This window comes from Caloenas nicobarica, chromosome 3 (genome assembly GCF_036013445.1).
Source record: "Caloenas nicobarica isolate bCalNic1 chromosome 3, bCalNic1.hap1, whole genome shotgun sequence".
Taxonomy (NCBI): domain Eukaryota; kingdom Metazoa; phylum Chordata; class Aves; order Columbiformes; family Columbidae; genus Caloenas; species Caloenas nicobarica.
The window spans coordinates 91,690,038-91,708,097 of record NC_088247.1 but is presented as its reverse complement, the minus strand read 5'-3'; the positions used below and the strand labels follow the sequence as shown (position 1 = coordinate 91,708,097).

Genomic DNA, 18,060 nt, shown 5'->3' with positions numbered 1-18,060 from the left:
AGTCATGACTCACCTAACATCTCCTCCCCACCACTGTTTTTTTTGGGATTTTTTTGGTTTTTTTTTTTAACTCAAATATGACATCCTCCACTCCTAACCTGATGTATCAGGGTTCCTTCCACTCTAGAGACTGCAGCTTTTCCCAGGTGAGCAAGGGAATCCCATCTTAACCTCCTCCTTACTGCCAGTGAAGCAACCATGCTCTCCACCTCACCCCATGTTTTCAGAGCAGAAGCTATTCTAGCTGAAGTCCTTCTAGGTGAGGAGACAGATTAAAAAAAAAAATAATAATAGTCACCTCAGCATGCGTTTTCTAGCTCTATCCCTTCCCTTTTGAAGCCAAGATGAAAGCATTAATGCATTATTTGCCTTTTAGCCCAGGTGGTCTGCTCTGCTAGCCTCTGCCCTAGTTCCCATTGTTGCACCAAACAGCTGTCTGGATTGCAGCTGCTCAAATGAAAGAAGCCCTGAAACGTGCTACAGCTGGGCACCTGGCAATGCTGTACCCGTTTGTTCATATTGAAGGAACATGTGAGCTTTTAATTGTTCATGGCAAAGGGAGCTTTTTAATGACTTCAATTAACAGAGAGAAGAACTCCAGTTAGCTCTTGCTATACAAAAGAGTGTCCACAATGTCATTAAAACAAGATTTACAAGTGTCATAACTCTCAGCAGCATAGTCAACAATACAGCCAATCATTACAACTCAGCACCAAAGGAGAAGGGGGGAAAATCACACCACCGAGGAACAGGAGGAAAAGAAAAGAGTAGGGAGGGAAAGGTGCAGAGGAAAAAAGAAAGTCTTTTTTTCTTTTCAGTCTAAATTGATTTTATTCTACAAAATGCTACTCAGTTAAAATTGTAAAAGCAAAACCATTTTAATATGTTCATTCTTTCATAGCAGCAAGCTTTCTCTAACAAGCTTTTCATTTTAGTGCAAATACTGTAGGCCTGTATTACAGTAAAATAACAAGAACAGAGGAGAGGCAACATCAGAGAATGCCTCAGAGCTGAGATTCTCCAGGACTGCAAGAACGATATCAAGATCACAACAAGTAAAGGAGGGTCCCAATTCAGCAGTCACCTTTAAGAACCTCCTTGGCAGAAACTACTTCACTGCAGACCGAAAAAAAAAAAAACCAACAAACCATGATCTAAAACTTTTGAGGAAATAAAAAAGACAATGGTGCCCCCAAACCTTCGATAATCCTCATGGTCACCTATTAATCACAGAGGCTTGATTCCGTCTCTGACACCTGCTTTGCAACAGCTGAATGCTACTGATGCTTTCAATTTTCTCCCAGGAGAGTTGAATCAGAATCAGGTCCTTTCTGCATCTGAGGATCTTAAAGTGGACTTCAGTGACACTAGTAACTTATCGCTCTAATAAAGATGCACTATCCCTTATCGATGTTACTTTGAACTACACAGTATATCAAGATATATACAACATTTTACCCTCTCACTGAGCAAAAACAATTGGATACCTATTTTCTACACATCTTAATATGGTTTTAATATCAAGTAACCACAAACAAGAAAGTGGAATAACCCTTTAATTATACAGGATAGGAGGGGAACAATTAAGTAAAACAGGATGGGATTTTATTATTATCTTGTATTCTGAGATTTGTCCTCAACTCCACCTACTGTTCACAGAGGAATGATAATGCATCTTTAGAAACATATCTCTTTTTACATTTTATACAGACAACAACAAAACCCAGAATCTTTTATTTAAAGAATCAAAAAAAAAAGCCTAAAAAAAAGAAAATGGGAGTATTTTTAATGCTCTCTTTATTATATCCAAGTCTTGAACAGGAAAAAAAAAGATGTAAACATGATAAATAAATAAGAAATAAAATGTAAATTGTTCCCCCCACCTCTTAGAATGTTTGACTCGGCCTTCCTAATGAAATTGAACTTGTGTCATAATAATAAGATTTCTTACATTTCAGAAGTCTGTTTCAGAAGGAAAAGAAAGAAAACCCAACAACAACAAAAGAAGCAACAACCAAATACCAGGAATGTGAGTTGGGAGGATGTTAAATAAATGGCAGGCAGATCTGCTGGAGCAGGCACAAGACGGCTGCCTGCCAATAAATAATAAGATACTGGGGAGGAGGGGGGTGTCTTAGGTTTGTTTTCATTTTGGTTTTTTCTTTTCATTTAGGATGAAGGCCAGGTGGATCCTACATATAGTAAGCAGCAAAATTAAAGGTTCAGATGAACTAAATAGATCATTTAAATAATAATTATAAAAACACAATAGAGAGCTACTGTCCCCAGCATGTTGGTCCCAAATCCCACTACACCACCAGCAGTTTGAGACTTACCCAGTCTCCACACCTATGAGAAAGGAATGGAGGAAGGCAATGCCACAACTGAGAAGGAGGAACAAGGGCAAAACTGGAATGGCAAACATCACCTGGAAGCTGAATGTTTCCTTCAATGCAGCTACTACTGCTCCTCCCAGTTTGGCATTGATTAATTCAGGTGTTATTAGGGGCTTCATTGGGCCGGTCACTAGGGGATTGACCCAATACCAGCTGAAATTCCCTGGGCCTTTTTCTATTGACTTCAACAACTCTTGGTCAGACACTAGTTATAACAGCTCCCGCATCCCCATTACATGCAGAACATGGAGACACTGTACATCTAGGAACTGGTAGGGAAGGTAACTCTTGGAAAATACTGTTTTGGGGATGGGGGAAGACAGTCAATTCCCAAAAAGTACACCAGTAAACATGAAAAGGAGAACACAGGGCCAGACCAGAAGAGCAGCAGCAGAGCTCAAGCTGTACCTGTCTGCTAGAAACTAAACAAAGGTAAGGTTGATCCACAAAATACGGAAGGCAGGAGACCAGCGATCCCAACGCAGACATCCTCCAAGAGGTTTGAGGGACAAAATGGGCAGGCACAAGGTATTTGGGGCTTTTTCCAGATAGTAGAAAATAATTCTCTTTTCCGGGCAGTTTTGTGTGGCTCCCGTCAGCATCACAGGATAGGAAAGGGGATCGTCCTGTCTCTGAAAAGGTCAGTGACAAGGCAGCAGGCAGTGTTGCCCACTGCCAGCTGCAGCTGCTTTTGGCAATGATTCAGTGAGCAAAAACAAGGTTATTTTTGTTGTTCCACTGGGATTTAGGCTTACTTGTGTTGGAAGAGGCACCTGACTTCCCAAAATCCCTAGTATGAATGGTCTTGGCCTCCTAGGAGACAGTGATCTTGTTCCACTAGCCTCAAATCACTTTAGGATTCACCACTTGCCAGTGTTGCATTCTCCCCCAAAAAGGAATGGAAATGACACGCAGAGTAATTTTATTGAACAGTGTTAGATTCTCAATCCAAATTGGCCCAAACAAGCATCTGGCAAAATGGAGATGGGTAGAGAAGCAGCAGTTTCACCTAAAGTGATATCATCTGCATAAAACCATATGAAAACAGGATCCTTTGTACAAACTATGGGAAGTTTAAGGTCTATTTTGTTGAAAATGAAGTTTTAATTTTCATGTGAGGACAAGAGAACTCCTTTATCAAATTTGCTTATTGTGTGAGCTCCATTTGAAACTTCTAGCACCAGTATAATGATGGAAGTGCTTAAGCAATAAAGAAAAAGCCTGAATCACAATCAGCTTTATAAAGCAAAAGAACCACTAATATCTTTCTATTTCTGGCAGGTTTGGTAAATACCCACGTTGAAAAATAATAGGAATAATAAAAAGCAAAGCCTACCTTCAGAGCCAAAGTAGTGTCCCTTTGAAATGATTTAAGGAATGGGCAGTGGCCAGCGTTTGAGGGAAGCCAGCCCTGCTGAGTAAAGGTCCGGGTTCCACAAGGCTGAACCCTGTTAATTCCCAGGGGAGTTGGTGGGGACTGCAGCAGTTTAGCATTTCACAGGACTGGCCCTATAATTGCGTATTGCATTTGTCCAGGTCCAGCCTGACCAAGAAATACCCTGGTTTCAGTTGATTAAAAAAATATATATATACATAAAAGAACAAGAAAAATCTCATACCAAAATAAATAGCCGCCACCACAGCTTCAACAGGCAGGACCAAATTGCTAACCCTTAAGTGGCTCAGCTGGCAAGCTGGGCAGTCCTAGTGCGCACATGGTCATGGTTTGTCAGTGCCTTGACATCAACAGGAATTGAGCTTGGCTCCAAGACAGAACAGGTTACACACATGACTGTTTTCAGTAGTGAACATCAGCACTGGAGAGCTCATGCCCTCTGTGAGCACTTAGTAGTAGCAACCAAGCCCACAGGTTGGAGAAAACAAGGACCTAGGGCTAGGGAAAGAGCCCTCTGATTTGTTCTTTTGTCTTCAGGACTACCAAGCCCAACAAAACCAGATCAATTACAATGAGAGGCCAAAGACTGAGGTGCAAATAATGGTAATCAATTTTCCTCCACTGTCAATTTGTCATTTGTAACCAGAGGTTATCCGAAGCTCTGTTCTAGTTCAAACAGGTCATCACTTCAGCCATGCCATTCCTGCCTGGTCAGGAGCACCTTGTGGCCTGTGCTGTGCTGGAGGTTGGACCACTGCCTTCCCCCCCAGTACGGAAACTGGGAATCTCTGAGCAAACAACACCCGCTACCATCAACGTGTGGATGCATGCTGCTTTGTTTCTCAACAAAGAAAAAGTCAGCAAGGGGATAGCTAGCTAGTTTTACCCTCTTATTCACTGCCAGTTTCCATCCTAGATACATAGGCACGTGGTGCCTCCTCTTTTTCAGTAGCAAGTTCTGCAAATATGGCCAAAGGGAAGATTTACTAACAGGAAGAGATCAGCCTCTGAGTCAGGAGCCCTGATGGGGAGGAAGATGTAATACTCCCTAGACGGTGAGCAACCCAGGAAGAGTAAACAAGCAGCAGATTTGATATCCACCAAACTGGAATAAAACCCTGCCAAAGACACTGCTAAGTGCCAGCCCAGCAGCTTTTCTGATGCTACTTTGGCCCCGAGATGCTAACTTGTTTTTTTGAGGAACCCAAGGGGATAAATATATCTACATTTTAAGAAAGAAAGGCTTCCTTGTGAGCCTCCTGCCATCTCTGTTTGCTGTGTCTGTGCCCCAAGCCAGAGTTACAAGCTCTCCCCTTGCTGCTGAGCCCTTGGTCTCCTCTTGGTTCTCCCTCCCCCAGACCTCCCAGCCATCCCCCTCCTGCCTGGGAAACCCTACATGTTTCCTCATAGCCTGTCACAAGAGGAAAGATCCTACCAAGCCTTTAGAGTTCAGAGCAACTGGATGAAATGTCATGGGATCGACAACATTGGAAATGATAAGCAGAGAGAGAGAGAGAGAGAAGGGGAAAGAGAGAAGCTGTAAGATCAACTAACCAGAATGATCTAAGCACAGAGCACAACCGATCAGATCAATTCACAAAGGAAAGGGATGACTAGCAACTGCCTGCAGCTCGCCCTCAGTCCTGGCCAGGAGCACTCCCCAGGTCCATTATGGCCATGAAGAGGTTTCCATAGGCTGTCCCTACAGAGGGGACATCACCCTCTCCAAACAGTCCTGGCACGTCAGTCCCACCGTTGCCGTTTCCTGCCTCCAGGCAACTGGCGTTGGTCCTCACTCTCCTTCCTGGAGCTGCAGCACTTCCCCATCCTTGTTCTTGCTGCCCTTGTGCTTGAACGATCCTGTGCCTGTCTCTAATCCCATGGAGGGGGGCTCCCCCCACGGTGCTGGGGGGATGTAACACACTGGCAAAATGGGGGGCAGCAGGGGGATTACAACGCCAGCAAGGTGGGAGAGTTCAAGGAATCCGAGGACTGGTCACCGCTGCTGCTGCTCCTCCGGTGAGCTTTGGAGCAGGACTCGGATGGGGAGAGAGGAGACTCCTGATCCAACACATTGGGGTAGGTGAACACCAAGTTGGAGGAGCCAGGAGTGATGGCTGGTGTTGAGGTCACCACGATAGGAGTGTTGAGTGCCTCCTCCCCATAAAAACCTCCAGCAATGCTGATGGGCTTAATGACAGACCTTTGGGCTTTGTCAAGGACCAAAGACGAAGACGGAATCTCTTCCTCTACAGGCTCCTGCTTCACCACCACCGCTCCGCTCGCTCCAGTCCGAACGCTCTGGAGGCTGCTGGATGGTGGGCTCCGACGTTCCTCAGGGCTGATTTTGCACACAGGGCTGTGAGCCACCAACATAAACTCCAGCTTCTCCTTCTCCTTCTGGAGCTCAGCAATCTCCTTTTGCAGCACTGACTTCTCTTCCTCCAGCACTTCAGTTTCCTGCAGACAAAAGGTGAATAAGTAAATATCAGAGGCTCTGGCACTGCTCCTCACCTGGAACATGGTCATCAAGTCCAATTCCCATCTGACATGAACAGATAAACTCCAGACTCTTCAAGGCACCATGTCATTGCCGGCCAAGCATCTTGTGTGTCATATGTCTACCAGTAGGCTATTCCCAGACTTCACCAATCTAAGGGTTATAAAATCTCCTCCCATCACTTTTTGTGTCACTTTAAGTCATGTTCTTTCCACTTTGTAGACAGAGGTAGCATGCAGCAACCTCTAAACTGTTTCCATTTTCCTTCTATAGTGTATAGTCCAAACGAGGTCTGACACTTCCCTGAGTCTTGCACAAAGGACTAACACTTTCAACTCCACTGTATCATTCCCTTGATGCATCCTTGAATCCTTGAGTTAATACATTTACCTTTCATGGTCACATCACACTGATGGCTTATAGTCAATCTGTGGGCAATTAGTACCTTCCTCACCATTTCACAGAAGTACTTGCTCTCAGTCCTTCAGGATATGACCTCCCACTTTGCACCCCTTTCAATTCTATTACTTTAGTCATGACAGTCCTTAAATTCTTCCTATAGGATGTCCATCCTGCCTGCCCTACACTGAGAATACCTCCTGAATCTGAGTTGACAGCATGTTTCACTGGTGTGCTTTCACTGCTGCTGCTGCGCTTGTTAAACAGATCACAGAATTCAATCAGCCCCAGGCTGGAAGCACTGGAGCCTTCCCTCTAGCCTCTTTCAGCACAATCCATCCTTATCTTTTCTTCAGCCAGTCTCTTACCCACCTTCTTGCACTCATCCCTACCTTCTCCTGTGGCACCAGACCACAAATCTCTGCAGTGCTTTCTTTGTGCAGGAAATCAGTTACACCCACCAAAGATAGGTTGGGCTAAATGACATAACTTTGATAGGTACACATAACATCTACCTCATTTTCAACTGCTTTTGGATGATCCTACCATCTTCAGTGCTTTGTTTTTTTATGGTCAAAAGCACTGAAGATGGTAGGATCATGCACACAGCATCTTTATTTTCACTTGGAGGGAGGCAAGCAGTAGGGAGACTGGTGCTAGTTGGGAGGCTAGAAGGGGGAGCTCCTACGACATTTTGGGTGGTCAGCAAGGGAAATTTAAGCTCCTGAGCTCCAGGCCCAAGCCCTCACCACCATCGGTGTAGGAGCAACACCGCAACGCAGCATTGGAAGAAGAAGGGAGCACATGTTTTGTAGCATCTTCCTCAAGCACCCTAGTGAAGAGAGAGCAATGCCCTGCGAGCTGGTCCGAAGGGCAGGTGGCAAAGAAGGAGAAAAGTATGCAGAGCACATACCGCCTGGAGCTTCTCTGTTAGCTCTCGACGCCTGTTACGACACTTAGCAGCTGCCAGCTTGTTCCTCTCTCTCCGGATCCTTCGCTTCTCTTCTTCCTCAGGCGACAGCTGTGGGCAAGAGCCAAGAAAACCCACAATCAGATCTGAGCAAGGCATTCCTTGAAGTTTGTGAGGATTCAACCGCAATGCAAAGGAAAAAGGCCTGATCCAGCAGGATGCTGAGCACTCCCCCTCTTCACTGATGTCAGCAGAAGATGAAAGTGCACAGTATCTCTGCCTGCACCGGGTCTTAGCAGAAGGGTGACGAGAAGATGGAGCAGGGAGCGGGGGGAAGATTGTGTAAGAAGACAGTGAATCTGCACCAAGGCCAAACAGATAAAAGATGCTCTGATTGTTTCACAACTTGGGTGGTACATTAAGCAAAACCAGAGCACTATGTTGTAAGTGTCTCTTTCTTGAAAGAAAATATCTGCCGCTTCCCACACAAAAATAGTTGTTAGCTTGAAGGTCGGGGATGGGGTGGATGGGGAGACAGGGAAATCAGCAGAGCTCCCATGAAGTCCATGAAGCAACAATGATTTGTACCACCAAAAATCCTGACCTCAGATTTTTGAGCACTCAGCGAGATAACACACTGTGCTTCTTGCATCAGCAGGCAAGGCTCCAGTGATATCAAGGGCTTCCTGAGGCCAGCTGACATCCTCGCTGATGTAAATCAGGAGCAATTCCATAGAAACCCATCCCGCGACACTCTTGTGAAACCAGAGGAAGTGAGCAGGAGCCCACAAGATCTGGCCAAGTCAGGCCTAGCTTTTGGGGTTTGAGGTGAGGTTTTACAAATCCCAGCAGCAGCAGATGGGCTCACAGCGCTGCCGAGGCGCCCGTACAGCATGGCTGTACAGCCGGCACACGGCATGCAGGAGCTGGAGCAAACAGCCATCCGTGGGGATTCATGGCACGTGTTTGGCCAAGCACCCTGCACCACCGCAGACCCACCTCGTGCCCTGTGCTTCAGCCTCACCGCGCTGGTGTGTGCTGTGGGGCTTTGGCCCAGTGACTGCAAACGACAGCGAAACCAGCAGCCTGCAGAGCACATGGCAGATCTCATGTAGTGCCAGCGGAGAATGGAAAGAAAAACCTTTTCATAAAAGCTTTCAGTTTTAATATCTTCAAGGGCTGTCAAAATCACAAATGAGACATTCACCAGTCTTTTATTTTTAGTGTTAGTTTTACTCTAACCTCATTCTGGTTTGTTTTGGTTTGCTTTATTTCCTTAATTTTGATCTTTGCAGTTTGGGGGAGTTTACTTCAGCCTCTGGGCATTCCCCTTCCTCAGTTCTGCTTTTTTGGGGGGGATCCTATTCATGCCTGTGATTTCACCTGTATGCAGGGCAAGCCCCTGGATGCACGCCAAGAGATATAAGCACTTCTAGAACTTCAGGACACAGGCTTTGGGCCTGAAAGCTTTTCCATCTCAGGGTCAGGGGGGTACCTGCACCCTGCTGGGAAGCAGGCAGTGGGAATTTGGCATATTCCCTCCCAGTAAGGGGCCCCCGCAGGCACCACTCTCTCCACCACAGCTCTGCTTGCTTCATTCCCAGCCCATACATGTGGCAGGTAAAAATGTATTTGCACACGAGTATCCGCAGTGTGGCAAAGCATTTAGCACGCACACAAATTCTGTGCTGACTTGAGGCCTCTGTGTGCAGTTTTCAAGAGCCCTTTCATGCTTCAGAAGCACAGGCCTCATTGAAATACGTTGGGAACGAGACTTCTCCTCTCAGGGCCTTCAGCCATTTTTAAATTATCTATCTCAGAGGCTGTACTTTGTAAAAATCTCATCGACGTGAATGAAGCCCCTAATCTGGACGTGCTTAACATTATACCAGGTCTAAAAAGGAATATTCTGTCAGCGGTTGCTGGATTTGTTTGAAAGCGGTTGGATTTGGCACTCTTCGTGCCTCTGCTGTATGCGTTATCTGTAGCTTGTCCAAGCCCAATACGCGCATTCGCTGGCAGAAACCTTCATCAAAACAGGCTCTTTTCATAAAGCGTTACACAGTGTTTTCCAAAGAGGCACTCCGATGCGGTGTTCAAAGCACCAACAGTGGAAACCTGAGCCAAAAAAGCCACGGTACAGCGCCTGGGTACTGCCTTAGCACGTGTCTAATCAAAAGGACTTGGCTTTGAATGACCCACAATGAACGGCTTGCAAACAAGCCACAGGCCAGGAATTGCTTGGCAGGCATCCTTCAGCAAATAACTCTGAACAACAAATAAAGCGGAGAATATGGTGATCTCTTCACGGCCAATTTGTGAACACAGAGGCAGCATTTGTCAAACAAATTAGTTGTTGCTAATTATTCCTCCAGTTCTCGTGAGAGCTTCCCTGGCTTTGGACACCAGCCCTGCACACAGGGAACAGGGAGGTAGCTCTGGCTGGTGGAAAGGGCTGGCACGTACCCGAACCACACAGCTGCCCCGTCCTTCCTCCCAAAAATGGGTCCTCAGTGCACCCATACCAGGTCTCCACATAGAAGTGTAGTGTGGCTCACGCTGGACAAGTGACTTTAACCCCTTCCCTGCCTCTTAGGTCTAAACCAGACAGCGACTCCACATAAAATAACCAGGCTGTGAAGCAAAACAGATGACGTGGAAGTAAAAAGTAGGGCTGGTGAGTCTTATTAGAAACAGACCTCATGCAATAGCGTGTGCTGGTGTACTGAGGGTGCGCAGCGCATCTCCTTACACTGCTCTGCAGCGACCCACACAACTGCTGCTTGGGAACAATTCAGAGACATCTAGATTATTCAGATTTTTAAATATTTTTTAAAAACAAGCCAGCCTAGCACTGTGGCTAGCTATTCACAGACAGCCCTAGAGAGGGCTGTGTTTCTCACCAAGAAGATATTCACAAGGATGAAAGGATTTCTAAAAGATGAGACACTTGCATCTAGTCCACCACCCAGCCCCAGCACTGGATCCAGGGTTCTGGCTCAATATTTCCATCAGGAGATTGAGCACAGGCCAGCAGTGGCACAAGCCACCCCTTTCTGGCTGTGAAAATGCAACTGGGTTGGGGGCAGAAAGATCTCTGCTTATGGGATTCCCACCCCACCGCTGTGAATAGATCAAGCGGTTGCATGTTTGTAGTGGGAAGGTGGCTTTAGACCCCAGACATCCAGAAGGCTCTTGCTACTAGAGCTGAAGTGCTCTAGGGAAGCTGTTCCTCCTGGCACAATGCTGGTGGGTCCTGGTGGTATCACCCTAGAGTGAGACTGGAGCAGCACCTGCTGCCACAGAGCAGATATAAAACACCGGCTGGAGTAATTTGGGTGTCAGATTTGTAAAGGACCTACGTAAAAACTCCTGTGTTTGCTCAGAGGTTTCCTTCTGCCTGGCGTGGCAGAGACACTCAAACTGAAACCCAAGGCTCAACTTCAGAGTTTCACCTGCTTTTGAAACCGAGCCGCAATGTGGCCCAGTGGTGCGAAGCGTGTGATGGAGAGTGGGTAATTCTCGCTGTACGATGAGGAAGCAGCAATAAAATCACCTTCTGGCTTATGTTGTACGTCACTCTGAGAAACCTCAGCACCTGCACAGCACTGGGGACCTCCCCATGGAGTCAGGAGATTCCACAAAAGAGCCGAGGGGGGAGAAAATTCTCTGTACCCTTGTTTTTGAGGCATCCTCAGATGCTCTCCCCACCGTGGTTACCTGCTCATCTCTTCGTCTCCGTCCCACAGTGGTCCCGATGGTTTTGATCACACCAGGTCGCTGAAGGGCCGTGTGTCCAGCCACTGAAGACAGCGGGGGCAGCGGGTGGCTGTAGGGGTGCGAGCGAGAGTAAGGGCTTGACATGGAGGTGATGACGGTGGGCTGGACCATCCACTGCAGGTCTTGGCTAGTTGTGATGGCGTTGATCGTAGGGATAAAAGCACTGCCTGATCCTGGCATATCTACTCGAAATTTCTAGGAGGAAAGGTAGAGGAGAAAGACAGAGAGAGAAGAAACCGTCAATGGAAGCAGAACATAAGTGGTTACTCAGAAACCAGCGAGGCCCTCAGGAGCAGCACCAGCGAGGATCAAAGCAGCACCTGAAGCAAAGGCACCAGCTGCCAATGCCTCCGCAGCCTCCCAGGCTGCCCCTGCCCACCACTGTGCCAGACTCCGGCGCTTCCCCTCCAGAGAAGCCCTGCCCTCTCCCAGCCCCCTTCCTCATCTCCCCACACCTCCCCAGCATCCCCTACACCAGCCTCCCCATCACCGCCGCCTCCCGCCTGTGCCCACCGCTCCTTCTGGCTTGGAGCGAAAGGGGAATTAAGGAGTTTCTAGAAAAACACTTCTCTGCCAGTCCAAAGAAAAGGAAGAGAAACTTCAGTTTTGAAATGCCGTTACCAAGCAGGGCAAAGCCGCTTTCCACCAACGGATTCCCCTGAAATTTGGGCTCGGTCCATGCAGGGTTTGGTACAGCAAGAACAGCAGATTGCTTCTTGTTCAGTGGTTCTGTGCTCGCCACACACAGAGCACACAAGCAACCCAGCCCCGGGATGGTTACGTGTGAGGATTTGTATTTTAATAGCAGTCTATAAAATAGGTCTTAGGATTCAGATCGGACAAGTTCCCTGCAGCTCTCTGCACTGTCTAGACAAAACAAGGCAGCAGTAAAACCAAGGCAGCAGGTAACGATCTCCTCCAAAATACATGTACACTTTCTTTCAGACAGAGGTAAATCCATCTGGATAATATGCTGGCACTAAACTGGAAGGAAAACAATCGCTTGTCCCCGGAGGGGGAAGCAGGGGAGAAAGAATGTTTTTGTCTTTGCAGAGCTCCTTCAGGAGGTTTTAAGCGGTTAGACTCTGTTTCACAGACAGACGAGCCTTGCTCCAGCAATCACTGTGCAAGGGATGCGGCTCGTAGGACCAGCAGCCATCACAACCATCAATTTTTAAGCCATGAAATGATCCCATGAAAAATGTACATTCTTGGGTCAACAAACTAGCTTCCCAGAGAAGTGAGAGCCCTTGTGTTAGCCTGACCTCAGCTCAGGTAAGCGTCCCAGATAAGGGACAGCACTTGGACACAGGTTTCCTTTTCAGGGTGTGCCTAGTCAAGCACCTTAAGTGCTTTGTTAAACCAGGGCTACTGCAAACAGTATTTCACATTCTGATAGCTACAGCATTTCAGGCCAGTATTAGCCATAAGAAGTCCTGTTGCCAACGCCTGGAGACCAGAAGATCCAGTTTGAATTCTGACAAATGCCGACTTACAGCTTTGGACAGCTCAAAATACAGCAAGAAAGGACGAGAGAAGGAAGGAGTGAATCAAGTTAAGTGGGTGGGGGAATTACACAGCCAGGATGACACGGGCACCAAGACCTTGGCAAAAGCCCCACCAGAACCTCAGATTCACCTGGAGCTCAAGTGCAACACAGCCTCAGCATACCCCACATGTCAGAGTGCAAGGCATCTTTGTGACCTCTCCCAGTTAACTGCAGAGAGCCAGAGCTGCAAACTGTCAACACTACAGAGGAATTTACTGGTGCAAATCCCCTTCTTTGCTCTGCCCAATGCAGGCTGTGGCCACATGGCATGGGAGAGGATGGATGCCTTGGTGACTCCCCAACCATAACACTGTAACAAAGAGATTTAACTTTGCAGAAGGGAGGAAGGTCAAAACTAGTTAAACCACAGATGCTCAGGGGACGCAAGTTCTCCTTTCAGCTCCACAAGTGGCTTCTACCATGACCTTTATCTACTTGTACCACCATCTCTGCTGTACCAAAAAGCAGAGAAGAAAGGCTCTTGTCTTCTTTGCAGGGGCACTAGAAAGCTGTGGCTGCAAAACATTGAGATCTTTTGGTGCTTTCCTATGCAAAGACACCATTTGCATTCCAGAGAAAACAACATTTGCAGGTGCCCCACTACTGCAGCCTCCAACGATCTGCTAAAAATTCCCATCAGAGGTCAGGAGAGTAAGACCCACTACCGGATCAGCCACATAAGATACAAGTGTCTGACACAAAGATCTGGCCCTGCACTATTGATGAAGTGACTATTGGACTTGCAGCCACTCTTGTTTTCAGCCTTGGACCCTTCTCTAACACTAGCGGAGGGCTCCTGGACAGCAAACGGGAGCTGCTCAGTTCAGCCACATCCCTCAGCAGCTCCACGGTACTTGCTTGCAGACCCAGGGAAGAGACCAGTCAGACTGCAGTCCCTGACCGTGCTATGCTCCACTTCTGTCAGCAGCTTCCTTTCTAATCCCTCTAAATAGATTAAAAAATTCCCCAAGCCTGTATTCTGTATTTTCCACAGGCAGTATTTTTCCCAGATAACTAATTAAGGGATATGCTGCTGTGACAGGCTGAGTGTTCAGGTACAGGGTGCTCAGGCTACCTCTGGGTTTTACAGGTGTTGCTGGTCAGGCTGGCCTCACATACCTCACTGTCCATCTAGGACACTGCACTGGATCAGCTTTGCCCTGCCAAAATGCTGCTGCACCTCCCCACTCTGTCCAGTGGCCATAAGCTCTGACCCCTGGGATGCTGACGGTTTCAGCGTCAGGTCTCAAATTCCCTGCCACCTCACCTGCACAGTCCTTTTGGTCACTCTCCTTCTGACTTCGGAGCTCCAGATCTTTCTCCAGACTATGGCTCCAACTCTGCTCTCCCTTCAGAGAGCTTCGATCCCTCTGGCAGCACCACATGCCCTCACCCGCCTCCCCGTTTCTCCTCTTTCCAGACCCCCTCCTGCCACTTCCTCACCCCAGACATCCACAGCTCTCCTCTCCTGACCCGGGAGAGGCTCCTGGAGGCAACTCTCTGCCAGCTCTTGGTTCTCCTTATCTACAAGGAATTCACGGCACTGCAGAAAAGGTGTGGCAATAGCCAGATTGCAGGGCTACCCACACAGCACATGCTCAACCACGAAGCCACTGCTCTCCTCCTGACCCAAGCAGCACACAGATGAAGGTATCATGAAAACAAACAAACACACATCACATAACAAACAAACACTAAACAGCAAACAGAAAGAGTCCTGTTATTAAGAGTGCCAAGAACGGAGGTCAGTCTCTGTTCTGCCTTAAAAATACAGGGTTGGAGAGGAGCCTTCCTTGATCCACAGTCAAGGGAGTCTCCAGTGAGTCCTGGCACAGGCAGGGACAGGCTACGTTAGCAGGTCACAGCTTAGGTGCACAGGCAGCACAGGAACGTTTCGGGCTTTGGCTCTGTGGTTCCTTTCGCCATCTTAACACAGAGTTTCCATACCGCACCCCATTGTGTCTCCACTCCCCTCTGGGCCTTCAGTTACATCTGTAACTGCGAGCGCTGAGCAGCACGAGAAACTGCTTCAGAAAAGGGTCTGATAACCATGGAAAAAAACCAAACCCAACAACAAAACCACCTAAAACCCACCCAGAGGATCTTTAACAATATAGAGTGTATAGGATATATCCTATAAAAAAACATAAGGCCCCTGATGGCTCTCCCATGTTGAACATCTCCTCAAAGGAACTGGACACAGGGCTGGGATATCTGAGGGGAAAGTCAACTGGTCTGAAAGAGTGCACAAACTCTTCCCATTAGAGTCTATGTTTACCACATGGCAAGTCAGTGATTAGGAAAATAGCATGACAAGCAACTTAAAAGAAAAATGTTCCAGTGCTGTGTTGTATGGGAAAAATAATTAAAAAGCATCAAAGTTTTGGCTCAGAGACACAGTTTCCACTTAAACATGTGACTGAAGCATCTTTTCTTGTTTTGGGGAAAGAAAAAAAAAAACCACTAAAGAAAAAATTTCTACACTGCATATTTTCTGCAGTGATAAAACTCTGCAGAACTCTGTAGACCGGAATCAGTAGAACAGCCCAAGTGCTAGGGTGAAGGCGATGCTCACATTTGATCCTAATCTACAACATCTGTAAGGATCAAGGGAAAGATGACACACAAGGCCTTGAGAAATCTCCTGGATTCTTAAAGAAAACATTTATGTTCTCGCTAAGCCGGTATCCTGCTCAAAGCCCCGTTTCAGATAGTAACCCTAGAAACTGGGCTCTGGCCTCCGTATCAAAGGCCACGCACACCAGCTGCCTGGGGAAGACGTGCAGCCCCAGAAAATAAAAGGGGAAAACCCAGTTATCAGCCAGACCAACTATTAAGCAGTTGCCAGTGTTTCATGACCTCCTGCAGCAAGTGCTTGAATCCAGCACAGCTGCTGAATCAGAGGAGGAAAGGGAGAGCGAAGGATTTGCAACTTGCTGGGTGTTTCCAGCTTCTCAGCCCCCCCTTTCTTGCCCCCCCCACCTTGTCCTGGCATTTACTGTAAAACAGGGAATAAGCCGGAGCCGAGTTATTAACGCAATCCCTGGAAACCCCGGTCCGCAGCCCGCAGAGGGCACCAGCGAGATGCGTTTAGAGCGGGCGGGGAGCGGCGGAGAGTCATTTCTGGTAAAACTTCTTTAATGTGAGGAATGTCACGGGCTGGTACGGTTGGCAAAGTTTAAGACTGGACTTTTTTTTTAAAAAAAACTTTTCTTTTTTTTTTTTTTTTTAGTGATCGTATGACTTCTTGATGCTAAGACAGCAATGTGCTTACGCTGCCAGTTTGCTCATACAAGCCACACAAGAAATAATAATATTTGAAGGGGGGGGGGGCAACTCTGAAAAAGCAAAAAAAGAAAAAAAAGAGTAAGGCTGGGCCAGCTGATGTAAACAAGTTATGAAATAACCCAGGTTTGTATAACTGGCCCGATTGTGTAATGCCTTCCCCAGAAGTGGTGGATATATTCAATGTAGGCATATAAGCCATTCCGAGATGTTTTCTTAGGAAAATGAAATGGAAAAAAAACTCAAACTACCCGACCAGACTTTCAGGTCCGTGAATTCACGCCGTTTCCACAGGAAACATCTCCCATTCTTCAAGTGCCGCCCGGCACGGGAGCTTGCAGGGGGAGCAGGATCGGCAGCGCTGGGAGCGCTCCGGCGGCTCCCCGGGAAACTCCCGCTCGGGAAAAAGCCACCGGCCGCCGGAGAGCGGCCGGCGGCTCCCGGTAAAGCGAAGGAGGAGCCGGCAGAGAGAGCAAAGCGACACGCCGCCGTTCTTCGGGTCGCACCGGTGGGAGAGGCGAAAATAGTGTCACCGCCACAGAGCTAAAGCTGGGGACCGGAGCCGGGGGAGAAGCGGGGAGACCACTTTAGACGCTTGAAAAAGCTAGAGCCCACTCCGAGCCGCTCCCTGCGTGTTCTACGGCGGCTGCAACAGCGCCTCGAAAGTAGCTCAGGCGGCACCTTCTCAAGTCCCGGGGAAGACGCTCAGTCTGGTGCGAGCGAGCCCAGGACAGTGCCGCAGTGCCCAGGAAGGAGTGGTGAACAGCAGGACAGAAAAGCTCCCGAGGAGAACAAAAGCAGGAAGGAGGAAGACTCAGATGCGCCCGTGTATTTGCGTTACCGGCCTCGAAAAGAAAAGTTGCCCGGAGGAGCCCTGTGATTTCCGAGCTGGCCTCAGCCCGCCGCTGCGGCTGGTCCCCGGGCACCGGGGCGGGGAACCCCACCGACACCCGCGGGCCCCGCTCTACCTGAGGCCGGGGCGACGGCTGCAGTCCGCCGGGCGCTTCCTCGCCGCACGTCCCCGCTCAGGCCAGGCCGCTGCCTCCCACGACACTCCCCGGCCCGGGGTAGGCACCACCGGCCCCAGTAGGAGCAGAACCCCACCGAAAGTCCCGCACGGAAGGGTCGCAGCACTCGCTCCGAGGCAAGCAGGGAGGGAGGGAAGAAAAGCGGTGGTGTCCCACCGGGGGCGACGGGACGGCGGCTGCGGGCAGCCCGCGCCCCGGCACCGCCTGCGCCCTCGCGGACGGCGCCTCTCCGCCGGAGGAAGCGCCGCTCCCCGGGCGTGGCGGTGAACTCCCGTGCCGGGAGCGCTCGTAGCAGCCCCCGGAGGGACCCGGGGGAGAGGGGCAGCGCCCGGCCCTACCTGCTGGGCTACGCCGCTGGAGTAGGTCTCGGGATGCCCCGGGGAGCCGCTGCTGCCTCTGGAGGAGGTGTCGAAGTTCCCGGGGTAGTCCTGGTACATGGTCCGAGGTCGGGCCGGGGGAGCCGCGTCCCCGCCTTCTCACACCGACACCCGCCGCTCCCTCGCCGTCTCCCCGCCCCCTTCTCCCTCCCGACTTCTTCGGCTCTTGCCTTTCGCCTCCCAACGCTCGCCGCGGAACGGGAAAAAAAAAATGCTTTGGAGGTGGAGAAAGGTAAAAAAAAAATAATAATAAAAAGAGAGAAAAAAAGAAAAATAACAAAAGAAAAATAAAAGAGGCTGAAGTGGCAGCGAAGTGGCGAGGGGACGGGAGGGCTCGGCGGTGCGGCGGGAGCAGAGCCGTGCGCGCAGGCAGGCGCGGGCACTTACGGGCAGCGCGCACGCCGATGTCCTCTCTCCGCGCTACCCGGTGAGACTCGCCC

The 18,060-nt window shown here is 48.9% G+C and overlaps 1 protein-coding gene across 2 annotated transcripts; it reads right to left on the bottom strand.

Annotated features, from left to right (window-relative positions):
- Positions 1-562: 562 nt before the first annotated feature.
- On the bottom strand, positions 563-17,761 carry FOSL2 (FOS like 2, AP-1 transcription factor subunit). Of its 2 annotated transcripts, none has more exons than XM_065631985.1 (4): positions 17,582-17,761; positions 11,322-11,576; positions 7,605-7,712; positions 563-6,252 (listed from the first exon to the last, which is right to left on the bottom strand). In XM_065631985.1, exons 1-4 carry the CDS (start codon positions 17,678-17,680, stop codon positions 5,743-5,745), a joined length of 972 nt encoding a protein of 323 aa, XP_065488057.1. In that variant the 5' UTR covers positions 17,681-17,761; the 3' UTR covers positions 563-5,742. The 2 variants fall into 2 exon arrangements, with proteins under 2 accessions (XP_065488057.1, XP_065488058.1); XM_065631986.1 differs by lacking the exon at positions 17,582-17,761 and adding an exon at positions 17,184-17,465.
- Between the last annotated feature and the right edge of the window lie 299 nt (positions 17,762-18,060).